Source organism: Oncorhynchus keta, chromosome 28 (assembly GCF_023373465.1).
Source record: "Oncorhynchus keta strain PuntledgeMale-10-30-2019 chromosome 28, Oket_V2, whole genome shotgun sequence".
Classification (NCBI taxonomy): Eukaryota; Metazoa; Chordata; class Actinopteri; order Salmoniformes; family Salmonidae; genus Oncorhynchus; species Oncorhynchus keta.
In genome coordinates this window covers 15,911,499-15,923,767 of record NC_068448.1, presented here as the reverse complement: position 1 = coordinate 15,923,767, position 12,269 = coordinate 15,911,499, and the positions used below count along the sequence as shown (strand labels likewise).

Here is a 12,269-nt window from a genome sequence, read left to right as displayed (position 1 = left end):
CCTGTCAGGCGATGGGCTGTTTACTATGACTCGCCCTCAGCTCAGCTGGCTTCCATGGCTGGCTAGCCTCAAGACTGCATCATGTAAGCTAGCCTTTGCTGGCAGGTGTGCTGTATGACAGGCGAGTGATCTAGCCAGCCAACTCAAATCTCCGGTGCAGTTCTCAAAGAGATCATGAACTGTTGACTGAGTATTATACTAGCATAACTTAATCCATTGGGGCCGTGTTCAGCAATGACTTCAAAGCTATGGTATCAATTTGTCAAACCTTCCTTTGAGTGATGTGCTGGATACATGTTATTTTCTACATTCTGTAGTATGTGCATTGGAAGAGACTAAGGACATCCCACGCAAGAAATAAATAAAATATGGGGCATGGCAAGTCTCCATTGACAAGTGGTACTTTTCTTCAAGAGTCATTGACCTAATCCATCAGTCGTGTGGACCTGTATTTGTTCTAATGGATTAATACCCAAACCAGAAAACACCCTCCCCCTCATTCCCCTAAAAGACACTAACAAGACTGAACGACAGTTTAAAAAAAACTGAAAGGTGGTTTATTTCAACTTGATTGGTTGCAGTTACACAAAAATAAAAACGACTCAAAGAAAAACTACATAAAACCTCATTGGAATGCTTGCTTTCCAGAAACATCAAATAATCCTGTTTGACAACACAGAAAAACGAATGAAGCCCCTCCATGATTTCTCTATTGTACACATCTCTTCTTGTAGCAGATGTAACCTGCCACATCTGTTTGGCTGAGCAGATCTAGGTTGTAAACCTGCAGCTGCCCTGTCACTTGTCTCGCTCTCCTCTCCTAAGTACTGAGTCCTGTTGAACAATATGGAACAACATCAAGTTAAACTGTGTACTGACTGATGGAATGACCAGAACCTACTACATGAGATCCAGAGCCAGCATTCTTAACACTTGGCTCAAGAGCTAAAAACACAACTACAAGGACTCTATGTATCAAAGTGTAAAAGAATGGATCCCCTTAGTTTCAGAACACTACATATTTAACAAATTTTGGAATATGCGTAAGACTCATCTACACACGTTATGTTTCAAACAGTCCCATTTAAAAACATACCTTCTGAACATTTAGAACCGTCGTCCACCGGAGCCCCCACCATATCCACCACCGCCGCCCCCCCCACCTGAGCTACCTCCATAACCACCTGAAAAGAAACAAAGGCCGAAGGTTGAATCAGAAAGAGCCTCCAGAAACTCATAAAGTACAAATTAAGGTGTTAATTTACTGTCAAATGCTTTGACAAACTAACCGGTCGTCACATACTAGATTCTCTGACAAAGTACCAAACCAACACATGTTTACTTGTTGCTTAGCACTGGCTGAGCAGTTGATAGCCTGACGTGTGCCACCTACCACCATATGGGCCACTGTTCCTGCCACCGCCGCTACCCCCGCCACTGCCACCACCGCCGCTGCCACCACCACCACCGCCGCTGCCACCACCAAAGTTGTTACCCTTCATCGGGCCGTAGTTGGAAGCCTGGTTGTTGTAGCTGCCAAAGTCATTGTAGCCATTTCCGCCACCATTTCCACCACCACCGCCAAAGTTACCTGCACACAATTTAAAAAGTCACATTAATTAGTGAAGATTAGTCTGGCCATTTTACACAGGCTCAAGGATATTCCCAATCATTTGTGTACAGCTCGGATAGAGTATTTCATGCATCACTTTCATCAAGTCAGCTATGACCGAGTTCTCATACTACTTCTTATTTAGTAGGCCATTTCAGTTTCTGGCCCAACGCTCTTAACCGCTAGGCTACCTGCCTATGCCTCTAAGGTTTTGTATGCGAAATCACAGGTTTAATATGGTAACAATTTATGCTTACTACATGCCATTTAGAAGGGAAGTATAGGTAGATCAATACTTTAACCAAACAGAATGTAGTGTGAGAATTTGATCACAGCCTATGAAGCCATCCACTTACCAGCAACTGGTGCTGCCTCTTGTGGTGAAGCCATGGACTTACCGCCGCCAAAGTTCCCGCCGTTGCCATTGCCATTGTTGTAGTCGTTATAACCATTTCCGCCACCGTAGCCCCCACCCTGTCCTCCGCCATAACCTCCTTGTCCTCCACCGTAGCCACGGTTACCACCACCACCACCACCATAACCACCGGGTCCTCCTCCATAGCCACCTATAGAAAGTAAGGTTCTGGTCTAAATACACTCCCAGCAACAAGCGTACAAACTATAGATATACATGGAACCCCGTGGGTTTGATTTCACTGGGCGGGGGGGGCAATGTAAGCGAAATGTACGCACTTTACTGTAAGTCCCTGTGGATAAGAACATCTGCTAAATTACTAAAATGCAAATGGACCAGTCTGTTGCTGTGAGTCTCATGCTATAGCTCTTCCTGTTGTCATTTGTCCTACAGAGAAATCCAATCTTACCATCTCCTCCCCCATAACCATTGTTGTAACCACCATCTCCCCCTCCATATCCACCCCCTCTGCCGCCTGAAACAGACGAGTCAGCATCACCTAAAGTATATTGAAACAATCACAAGTGGTTAAGTACACAGGTTCAAGCAGAGATAGTGAGTGGTTCAGGACCACCACATACCCTGGCCACTGAAGTATCCATCACAGCCAAAGTCATTACCTCCGTATCCCCCACCTCTGCCATAGTTGCCACCGCCGCCACCACCACCACCACGGCCTGGGGAAAAAATTATAAACCATTAGTACCAGACCAATCTCAGAAATAATTAAAGATTAAACCACTTGCCATGAAGAAGTCATGGACTTACCACCCCTCATACCCATTCCTGTAGTCTGCATCTCCTGTCTGGACAAGGCTTTCCTCACTTCGCAATTGTGACCGTTCAGTGTGTGGTACTTCTGAACTGGGGATAGAAGATAAGACTTAAAATTACAGCAGAACACAAAAGGCCAGTGACTTTAATTATAAAGAAAGACATTCAGACCACTACTTACTAACAATCCTGTCCACTGCATCATGGTCATCAAACGTGACAAAGGCAAATCCCCTCTTCTTGCCACTGTTGCGGTCAGTCATAATGTCAATTACTTCAATCTTGCCAAATTGCTCAAAGTAGTCTCGCAGGTGGGAGTCTTCTGTGTCTTCCTTGATACCCCCAACAAATATTTTTTTCACTGTGACATGAGCACCGGGTCGGCTGGAGTCCTCTCTGGACACCGCCCTCTTCGGCTCTACGAGCCTACCATCAACCTTGTGGGGACGTGCTTCCATGGCAGCATCAACCTCATTCACACCAGCATAGGTGACAAATCCAAACCCCCTGGAGCGCTTGTTGGCTGGATCTCTCATTACCTGTAGGTAATATAGAGAGTAATGCAAAAATATTTAACTTGCACTGATATTCAATGTAAGTTAACCAATCAAACCCTGACTGACAATGGAAACCCATTCCGTAAGACTGCAGCCAACTAGGTATAAAGGTTTCAAAGGTGTACACAAACACTCACCACACAATCTGTAAGAGATCCCCATTGTTCGAAGTGTGCTCGCAAACTCTCATCCGTGGTTTCGAAGCTCAGACCTCCGATGAACAGCTTGCGGAGCTGTTCGGGTTCACGTGGGGCCTGAACATAAAGGGAGAATGCATTTAGAGCGAAAGCAAATGAGAGCGAGCGCTACATTGTAGCGAACTAGGCCAATCATTTTGACATATTCCTAAAGTTACTCGAAACAAGTTGTGGAGATCGAACAATAACATATGATTCCGTCAGCACGGTGTAGTAAAAGAAAGGCCTTGACCACGGGTGGTGGGGGTCGACTGCGACTCCATATTGTACACCAAACAAAACGATTTTTTAAAACCGGGAAATGTGAACAAACTATCGATTAATATTATAGCAAAAGTGTAGGGTAAAACACAAAAGATACATTTAACGTCCGCTTCAAATGGCTAAACAAAAACGCCCGCTTCAAATGGCTGAACAAAAACGCAAGGACAATCAACGCCATGAGGCCTGTAGCTAAGATGGCGGCATCCCCACAATTATAGCTGCAATAGACGCTCGTGAAGGGAAAGCCATTTTGACTAGAATGGTCAACGTGCACGATATATTAATACACTAAACGTATATAAAACGTATATATCACAAAATTGCAGGTAGATATTAATTAGAAAAACTTACCTCCTTCGACATTGTTGCTGGTAGTTTCCGATCCCTTGTTCCTTAATCGAGGACAGAAATTCTGCGACAGAGAGACGACCGTGCCTGGAAAGAAAATAGTATAATAAATAGGGACGGATACGCCTCTTGGATTCAGCAATTGGTTAGCTGTTCCCGCTGAATTATATTGTTCGTCTTCCGCTGCCACTCCGATTGGGTACTTCACAGTCAGTTATCGGCAATATCCAATAATAAAACGACACCAGCCGGGGGTGGGCGTGAGTTTACGTTTTATATTGTTTTAATGTGTACGTCAAAATACGTCAATTCAATAGAATTGATTTTGATGTTCTGGCAAGTCTGTATAAATAAACGTAATATAGTATTTGATAAAGCTTGCCAAATGATCCTGAAATGTCTGCATATTTCTTTAGTGGACATCGCTAGCCATAACATTTACTTATTAAATCACAGTTATTTAGTTTGACGCCGTCCTTTTCGTGGGCGGGCACGGTCTGCTATTGTGCTTTTGGCGCGCAAGCAAGTCGTGTGGGGAGGGGGAACAAAAAGCCCAGAAAAAGCATCCAGCCAACTGCTGAAGCTAACCGTGTGGTGGAAGAAAGCAATTTTGGTTTCCAATAAATTCATCCGAATTACAAAAGTGAGTAAAAACATGAAGCTATTTCTTAGCTTGTTAAAAAAAGAAAGTAGAAAGTATTGAGGATAACGTTTGCAAAATTGCTTAGTTTAGCTAACATCATCTAGCTACGTTGGTGGTGAACGGTTAGCTAGCTGGTTGGGACAAACATGTTAGCTAACGTTTGTGTAGCTACACGCTTTAGACTATTTAGATTTGAATGTCCCTGTGTATTTTCTAACAAACTGCAATGAATTAAACGCAATTTGCTAACTAAGTACTTATTCTACCCCTATTGAGAGGAAATCGTTATGTGTTATCAAATAAGTCAAATATACGCATGCCGGCTAATTTAACAGTATTGGCTGACTGAGCAAACCTAGCGTACTTTATAATTAAATTGATTCCTTTTAAACGGACAATCAGCTGTCGGGACATGGTTGAGGAATAATTAATTTAAGCCAGGGTTTAACCTAGATGACCCTCGACAAGTTCACTAGTTTATCGGCTGTATAATTTTGATGACTTCATAGTGTGCGTAGTTAGCGAGCTATGGACAGCAGACCAGTGTAACTTTATTGCACAAATTTCTAAACTTGTTTCGACGTTTGCTAGGTTCTCAAAATTTGAGACGTGCCACTTAACTCACCCTAGGTACTTTAACCTAGCTAGCCATGGGAAAGAAGACTGAAAATGATGATGGTGGCTCAGGCTCATCTTCAGAAGAGGAAGAATTCATTGTGGAGAAGGTGCTGGACAGGAGGACGGTGAAGGGCCGAGTTGAATTCTTCCTGAAGTGGAAAGGTTATTCAGAGTAAGTCTGTTCCTCGTGTGATTGTGATGCAATGTTACTTTGACATGTTTTCAACATGAATATGCTTCCTGTAGCAGTAGCTAGCTCATTTCTACCTTTAGCCATCCAAATAAAATAAAAATATGTCATGCCTTCCAGTATGTTTCAAAACGAGAGTCTAAAATGTTACCTCCGTGTTTTGCTGACTAAACTCCATGGTGAAGGAAAATTCTGATAAACTCCACCAACAGAGTTGAGCAGAGACCAGGCTCTGGAATTCAGCTCGGACTACATCGATTCACCCAAGGTCAAGACTTCCAACCATTTTTTATTATGAAATGCCTACCATGTACCTACGTTTGTTCTCTGTAGTTGTGCGCCTTTGTTAGCTGAAAACCATACTTTTAAAATAATATGTAATCAAATACAAACAGACCGTTTCCTTGTTGAAATTCAATTGGCACATGCACATTTTCATAGTGTTACTATCCTAGAGCAACAGCAATGAGTAAACAGTGGTTTTATATGATGAACATTTAATGAAAAATTGTGGACTTCAGCAAACAAAGGCATGCAACTACAGAAGACAAACATTGGTACAAGATACACGTTTCATGATACATAAAAAAAAATGACCATGGTCAAATTAAGTTATTCTGAGCTGAATTCATCAACGCCTGGTCTGTTTAACTCGTTGGTGGCGTTAATCAGACACGTCACAGTTGAGTTTAGTCAGCTACTGTGTCTAATGTTCAACTCTGACTCCTACACATGGAGGGTAAACATTCTTTGGAGACTCGTAAAATGACCAATACAGTCCCCCCCCCCCTTCCTTCCATAATGTGGCTTTGGTAGTGGGCTTCGTGGTCATTAGCTCAGCTGCCGACCTAATATTTGAGGCCCTCCTTATGCCTGCAGAGACGATGTAGTTAAAAAATATATCTATTTACTGCAATTCTATACATTTTGCCGTGGCTTATGCTGAGTGACCCCATGCCATGACAAAAATACTCCCGAATTGATCATTTTTAGATTCTCCCTGATTGCTGTATTTTATAAATAAAGACATTCTTTTCAACATGCTTTAGTTTTTTTTTAGTTCACACTGAATTGTTTAAACTGTTGGGACACTAGTGTGTATACCTCCTGTCAAATGTCAAGCTTGCTTTTACAATGCATGGTTCATTGCAGAAAGCACAACACATGGGAGCCAGAGAAGAATCTTGGTTGCCCTGAGCTCATTGCTGGGTTCATGAAGACTTACAAGAAGCCTAGCAGTGGTGGTGCAACCCCCAGCAGTGGAGGATCCAAGTCCAGCGCGGGATCATCAGGCCGTAGCAAGGAAGGCAGCAGCAAGAGGAGGAACTCTGATGATGATGACGATGAGGAGGGGAGCAGCAACAAGCCCAAGCGGAAAAAAGAAGTGTGTAACCTACCTCGTTAATTGGTGTAGATAAACCCTTTTACCCCAAAATTGGTTTATATACCAGGCTAGGTTGTTTACACTAGACAAGATCTAGGTGAATTGACTGCCAGGTGCAAGTCTACAAAACCAATCCTCGATTACTGAAAGGGGGTGACTTTCATTGCAATTTGTTACCCCCAGCATTTGCAGCCTACTGATAGGTGAGCTGACACTTAACAACCTCTTCAGTGGTGCTGCAGCGTTGTTATTGTAGGCTGGAACAGCGGCTTGATCTTCCTGGTGAACTTCTCATTTGCAAAGAGCTCATTTTAAAGTGAAATGGTAATCAACACCCTCTTGACTTTCACTGGAATGACAAAGGCTTTGTGAAATTAAACTGTTAACCAGCCCCCCCAGCAGTGCCAAAGTTACACTTTGTTGTACAACATAAAGGTATTACTCATCTTTTCTCCAGGATGATGTCCTGATTGCGAGAGGCTTTGAGAGGGGTCTGGTACCGGAGAAGATTATTGGAGCCACAGACTCCTGTGGAGATCTCATGTTCCTCATGAAGTGGTGAGTGTTGAGTACTTAGACATTGTTGACCTTGTTATCTTTTGTTAGATTACAATACCATAAAAATGTGTTTTCAAACTGGTGACAAACTGCTTAACTGTAGTGGTTGCTCTACTGTCCTGGAGATAATAGTTTAGGTCTACCAACTTTTTGTCCTGATTGAGTTTTATGACAAATTGAGTTGTCACCGTGGCAACAGGTTTGTAAATAAGGATGTTATATTTATTATTTCCTTACTCTACAGGAAGGACTCTGACGAGGCAGATCTGGTGCTAGCCAAGGAGGCCAATCACAAGTGCCCGCAGATCGTCATAGCCTTCTATGAGGAGCGCCTCACCTGGCACGAAGATGGGGACAAGAAAGAGAAGGGCGCTGTAAGCATGTGAGCGGGATGTCTTTCCACGGGAACGGTCACTGACCTCTTGCCCCCGACTCTGCAGGGACATCCTGGAGACTCGTATAGCCAGCACCAAATCACACCCTATTCCTCCCCCTTGGCCTTAACCCTTTGATGTTAACTTGTTTGAATAGTCTGCATAGGTATAATCAGTGGTGGTAAATATTCCACTGTATTGATCTGCAAACATTGAAGGGTTAGGGCAAAATAGAGGGTTGGGGAGGGATTTGGTACCGACTGACAACCCCCACCCCATTGGTAATGACATAACAAAAACCACACAAACCAACGATGGAGAACACTGCCCACTTTCTAATGATACCTCCCTCCATGCCCCAATGTACAGGCTAATATCCCTGAATAACTAACAGTTCAACCATGCCATTTTACATAGAAACTGAGAAGGATGCAGGAAGATTGTGGTTTTGGATGTGGTGAAACGGGTGCGCTTGCTACTGGGAAGGGCTTGTTTTTTTCAACCTCATACTTTATTCTCTCACTTTGTACTTTTTGTGCAGTCTTTTTTTTTTCGGCATATAATTGTGTTGGGAAGACCGTAGATTCTGTGGTACCCTGTCTAGGTACAGGCAGCCATATTAAGGTGACTTGAAGGTAGTTGTCTTCACTGAGACGTTAAAATGGGCAGTCTATCATAGCATGGTCCAGGGACCTGTATTCAGTGTCTGACTGCTGATCCAGTGTCTGGTCCATATATTAATTGATCTAACAGGGCAACTGATCCTCGATCAGACAATCTGTGGAAACGTTGAATGTGGGCAGCGGCCATGTTTGACACTGGGAAGCCGACAGCCTAGCAAGTCTTAAACCTTAGTTAGTTATGCAGTAGAAACAATAGAATTGTATTATCCGATTTCCCCCTATTGGGCCACCTTGGTCAAAAAACATCTTCTAGACTTTTTCTTCAGTAGTTTTAGTTCAACTTTGATGTTCTAAGGTAAATATGGCCCCTTTATGTAAAACTCCTTCCATGGTTTTTCTCTCAAATTTGCTAGTAGTGTGGCTGGATTGTACGTTTTGTTTTAATGTTAATATTTTAGCTCTTTTGTCCCAATGTTTTATTTTCTGTAGCTTTGCCCTGTCAACTATGTAGCTTTGATTCCATTGCTGAGATCATGAATATATTTTAGAGTAGCCGCTTATTCCTAACTTGGAATTTGATAATTTTGATGACCTTTTAATCAGTGTCCTCACATCAAGCACAAGTAAGAAAATATTATAGATGAACTAGCCTCTGCTGAGTGTCCTAACAATCGGATGTTTTCATGGAAAGGTCCTGTGATCTGACTGGTGACACTCAATCTTAACTCCACCTCCACATTTATTGGATTGGTTGAACCGTGCAGAAAACCTCCCCCTGTCAGTTTCTTCCTCTGGTCAAGACCAGTATGTCGGGGCTCTAGTTTCAGGCAATTATTTTATGCCTGCTACAGATGAACAGAAGGGTCACTTCAAAAGTTGTGCCCGGTGTTTCAAGCCATTGTTGTTTGCAAATGTGAATGTCCACTTGATTGTTGAGTATATACACAACATTATCACAGAAATGCTGAACTGTAACCATTCCTATGATGAGAGGTTGGACAATCCACGTGCTCTGCAGTAATGTGAAACAAAACTAGCATGGATTTGATCAAGGTACGCCACCCTGTGACTAAATGTCTCAGCCAAAGTGCTCTTGTCAGTGCGCTGTATGGGAGACTGGAACAAGGCAGACAGTGTTATTTCATGGGATGCTTGTTGCTTTAGTCTTAACATTTTAAGATCATGTCAGTACTTTGGATTAAATGTTAAGTGTATTTTTTTCCCACTTGCTATCATTAAGTTGATTTTAAAGGAGTTGTAGAAAGATTTGACCCCTTAGACCTTTCCCATATCAACATCCACATATGTAGTGACAAACTGTATGGTCGTGTAGTCCCCCGTAAGAGGCAAATATCCCAGTTCATTTGGTGTAGCCAATATATTGCTGAGTTGATGGACAGAGTCCTGTTCATCGGCTGTTCTCTAGATTTACTCGTACTCGATTTGTTCCTCTCTTGCAGTGAATTCTTTTTTTTTGTGAATTCTGAGTTGTCTAGCCACTGTAGTCATAGAAACAACCGTTTTTTTTGTAAATGACATCCTTCCTTTGAGAAACATCCCTATTCTGGACATGTGTAACAGGGTTGTACATGTTTCATGTCATTAGATATTTTTTTTGTGTCCTGAATAAAAACCTGTTAACTTTTATTTTCTCACACCACTCCTTTACTTTCAAAGATTTTATTTGAAGGCATACATTTTTTTATCATGTTTTTAAATGTGCTGCATTTGTATTTTACAATTTTTAATGCTCTGCAAATTTGTTTTGTCTTGTATTAAATTGTAGTAAACTGTTTCCAACATTTTAAATGCCTGGTGATGTTTCTACAAGCTGAGTAAGTGCACTAATCATATTATACCACCAGATGGAGCCACTTGGCATGTTACTATGGCCATGTCAGGAGATTTTTAACCAGAAATGGATTGACTCTACTGTTTTGCCCATAAATCTTATAGCTCCCATTCGAGAGCACTTATTGGATCTTCATTTATAAGAATGCAATAATTGATATGCTGTGAATAGTTGGTTGATGAATGTGTAGTCTGACTTTTCAAACTAATTTTAATTGAACAGTACCATGTGGGTGATAGATGGGAGGAAGTATTCCTTTCATGCAACTTTACGCTCTTTACATGAATTAATTAAATGGGCTATTCTCTTCCACCTGGGCTGTATGAGGCAGCTTTACACAATGTTCAAACATTAGGAACACATTTGTAGCTGCAAAGCTTTGGTATGTACTTTACAAGGTATTGAAACTTCCACGGGGATGCTGGTCATGTTGACTCCAATGCTTCCTACAGTTGTGTCAAATTGGCTGGATGTCCTTTGGGTGATGGACCATTATTGCTACACATGGGAAACTTGAGCATGGAAAAACCCAGCAGTGTTGTGGTTCTTGACACACTGATGTGCCTGGCACCTACTGTACCCTGTTGAAAGCCACTTAAATATGGCCCATTCATCCTCAATGGCACGCAGACACACACAATCCATGTCTTGAGGCTTAAAAATTCCTCACCTGTCTTCTATCCTACATCACCGATTTGAAGTGGATTTTACAAGTTACATCAAAAGGGATCATGGCTATCACCTGGTCAGTCTGTCATGGAACGTGCACATGTCTTGCATAGCCTAGACTAGTTATTCCTGCTTCGATTACATGGTGGTCAGTAAAACTCCTGACCCTAATCATGGAACAATCAGATCTCTGCCACTAGGTCTCCCTTCCTTTCACTCGTTCAGTCTCTTTTTGCTGAAAAACTATATCTGGATAGTGGAATTTTCAGAGATTTTTTTTTTTTAGTTCTTCCATAAATGGAATGCTAAGGTCACCAGTAAATTGTCCAGCTTGTGGGACCATTAAGCCCAGCAGAGGGAGTGAATGGGATTTTATGGAGCCTGGTCTGTCTGTTCTCTGCTGAAGAACTGGGAAGAGGCTATGTTCCTATTCTCTACCCTTTAAAAGGAATTGACTGGAGTCCCTACAGCCATGCTTCCACCAATCTAATATTATTAACTGCATGAGCTGGAGTGAACAAGTGCACACTTCTGGAGGAGGATAGATGATCAGAACGCAGCCTTAGGACCATGGTGTGTTTGTGTGTGGTGTATAAACACCGAGGCATCTGGGAAAATATGATCAGGCTTAAAGAACCAGTTGAGGTCAAATAAGCAAGGGACTACAGATGAGAATTTGCTGTCTAGCTAAATCAATATTTCAGATCAGTATTGTGCGTCAGTTATTTGTGTACTGTAAAAATACAATACATGGCTTTCCGGTGATTTTTGTTGCAGTGATGTCATGGAGCAGACCTAACAAATGGAGGTACTATAATGGGTTTGTGTGCTCGCGCCAGCCTCCACAAACACAGCCGGTGTGGTAAGAGTATCAGTAACTTTCAGTGTAAATGAGTTTGAGGACATTGCCTGTGACAGGTTGGTTGTCTTGCTGCACATCATCACAAATGAGTGTCGAGTTGGCTACTGTGCAGTAGGGGTTGCTAGAGTTGGGGGAAGGGAAGGATGGCTGAGGTGGGCTTGGTCAGTGTTGCACGGTCTGTTCAACAACACAGACCTATTATACACACGCTGCCACTGAATGTATACAGAGGACATATTATTTTGTTAAATGTTCAGAAGTTATGAGGCTGTGTGTCTGAGTATCTCTGAGACCAATGCAATTGCTGGTGGTCTCACTGGTGTTCTGAT

The 12,269-nt window shown here is 42.3% G+C and overlaps 2 protein-coding genes across 6 annotated transcripts; one reads left to right on the top strand and one right to left on the bottom strand.

Annotated features, from left to right (window-relative positions):
- Window positions 1-529: 529 nt before the first annotated feature.
- On the bottom strand, window positions 530-4,334 carry LOC118360692 (heterogeneous nuclear ribonucleoprotein A1-like). Of its 2 annotated transcripts, XM_052484977.1 has the most exons (10): window positions 4,171-4,334; window positions 3,496-3,612; window positions 2,983-3,340; window positions 2,796-2,891; window positions 2,609-2,704; window positions 2,437-2,526; window positions 2,011-2,178; window positions 1,394-1,591; window positions 1,097-1,184; window positions 530-834 (listed from the first exon to the last, which is right to left on the bottom strand). In XM_052484977.1, the coding sequence occupies exons 1-9, from the start codon at window positions 4,180-4,182 to the stop codon at window positions 1,108-1,110; spliced, it is 1,212 nt and encodes a 403-aa protein (XP_052340937.1). In that variant the 5' UTR covers window positions 4,183-4,334; the 3' UTR covers window positions 530-834; window positions 1,097-1,107. The 2 variants fall into 2 exon arrangements, 1 of the variants encoding a protein (XP_052340937.1); XR_008085326.1 differs by having other exon boundaries at window positions 1,394-2,178; window positions 2,808-2,891.
- A 171-nt stretch (window positions 4,335-4,505) lies between these two features.
- LOC118360693 (chromobox protein homolog 5-like) lies at window positions 4,506-10,359 on the top strand. 4 transcript variants are annotated; one of them, XM_035739998.2, is made up of 5 exons: window positions 4,506-4,810; window positions 5,459-5,600; window positions 6,771-7,002; window positions 7,460-7,560; window positions 7,805-10,359. In XM_035739998.2, exons 2-5 carry the CDS (start codon window positions 5,461-5,463, stop codon window positions 7,944-7,946), a joined length of 615 nt encoding a protein of 204 aa, XP_035595891.1. In that variant the 5' UTR covers window positions 4,506-4,810; window positions 5,459-5,460; the 3' UTR covers window positions 7,947-10,359. The 4 variants fall into 4 exon arrangements, with proteins under 4 accessions (XP_035595891.1, XP_035595892.1, XP_035595890.1 ...); XM_035739999.2 differs by having other exon boundaries at window positions 5,455-5,600; XM_035739997.2 differs by having other exon boundaries at window positions 5,441-5,600.
- The last annotated feature ends 1,910 nt before the right edge of the window (window positions 10,360-12,269 follow it).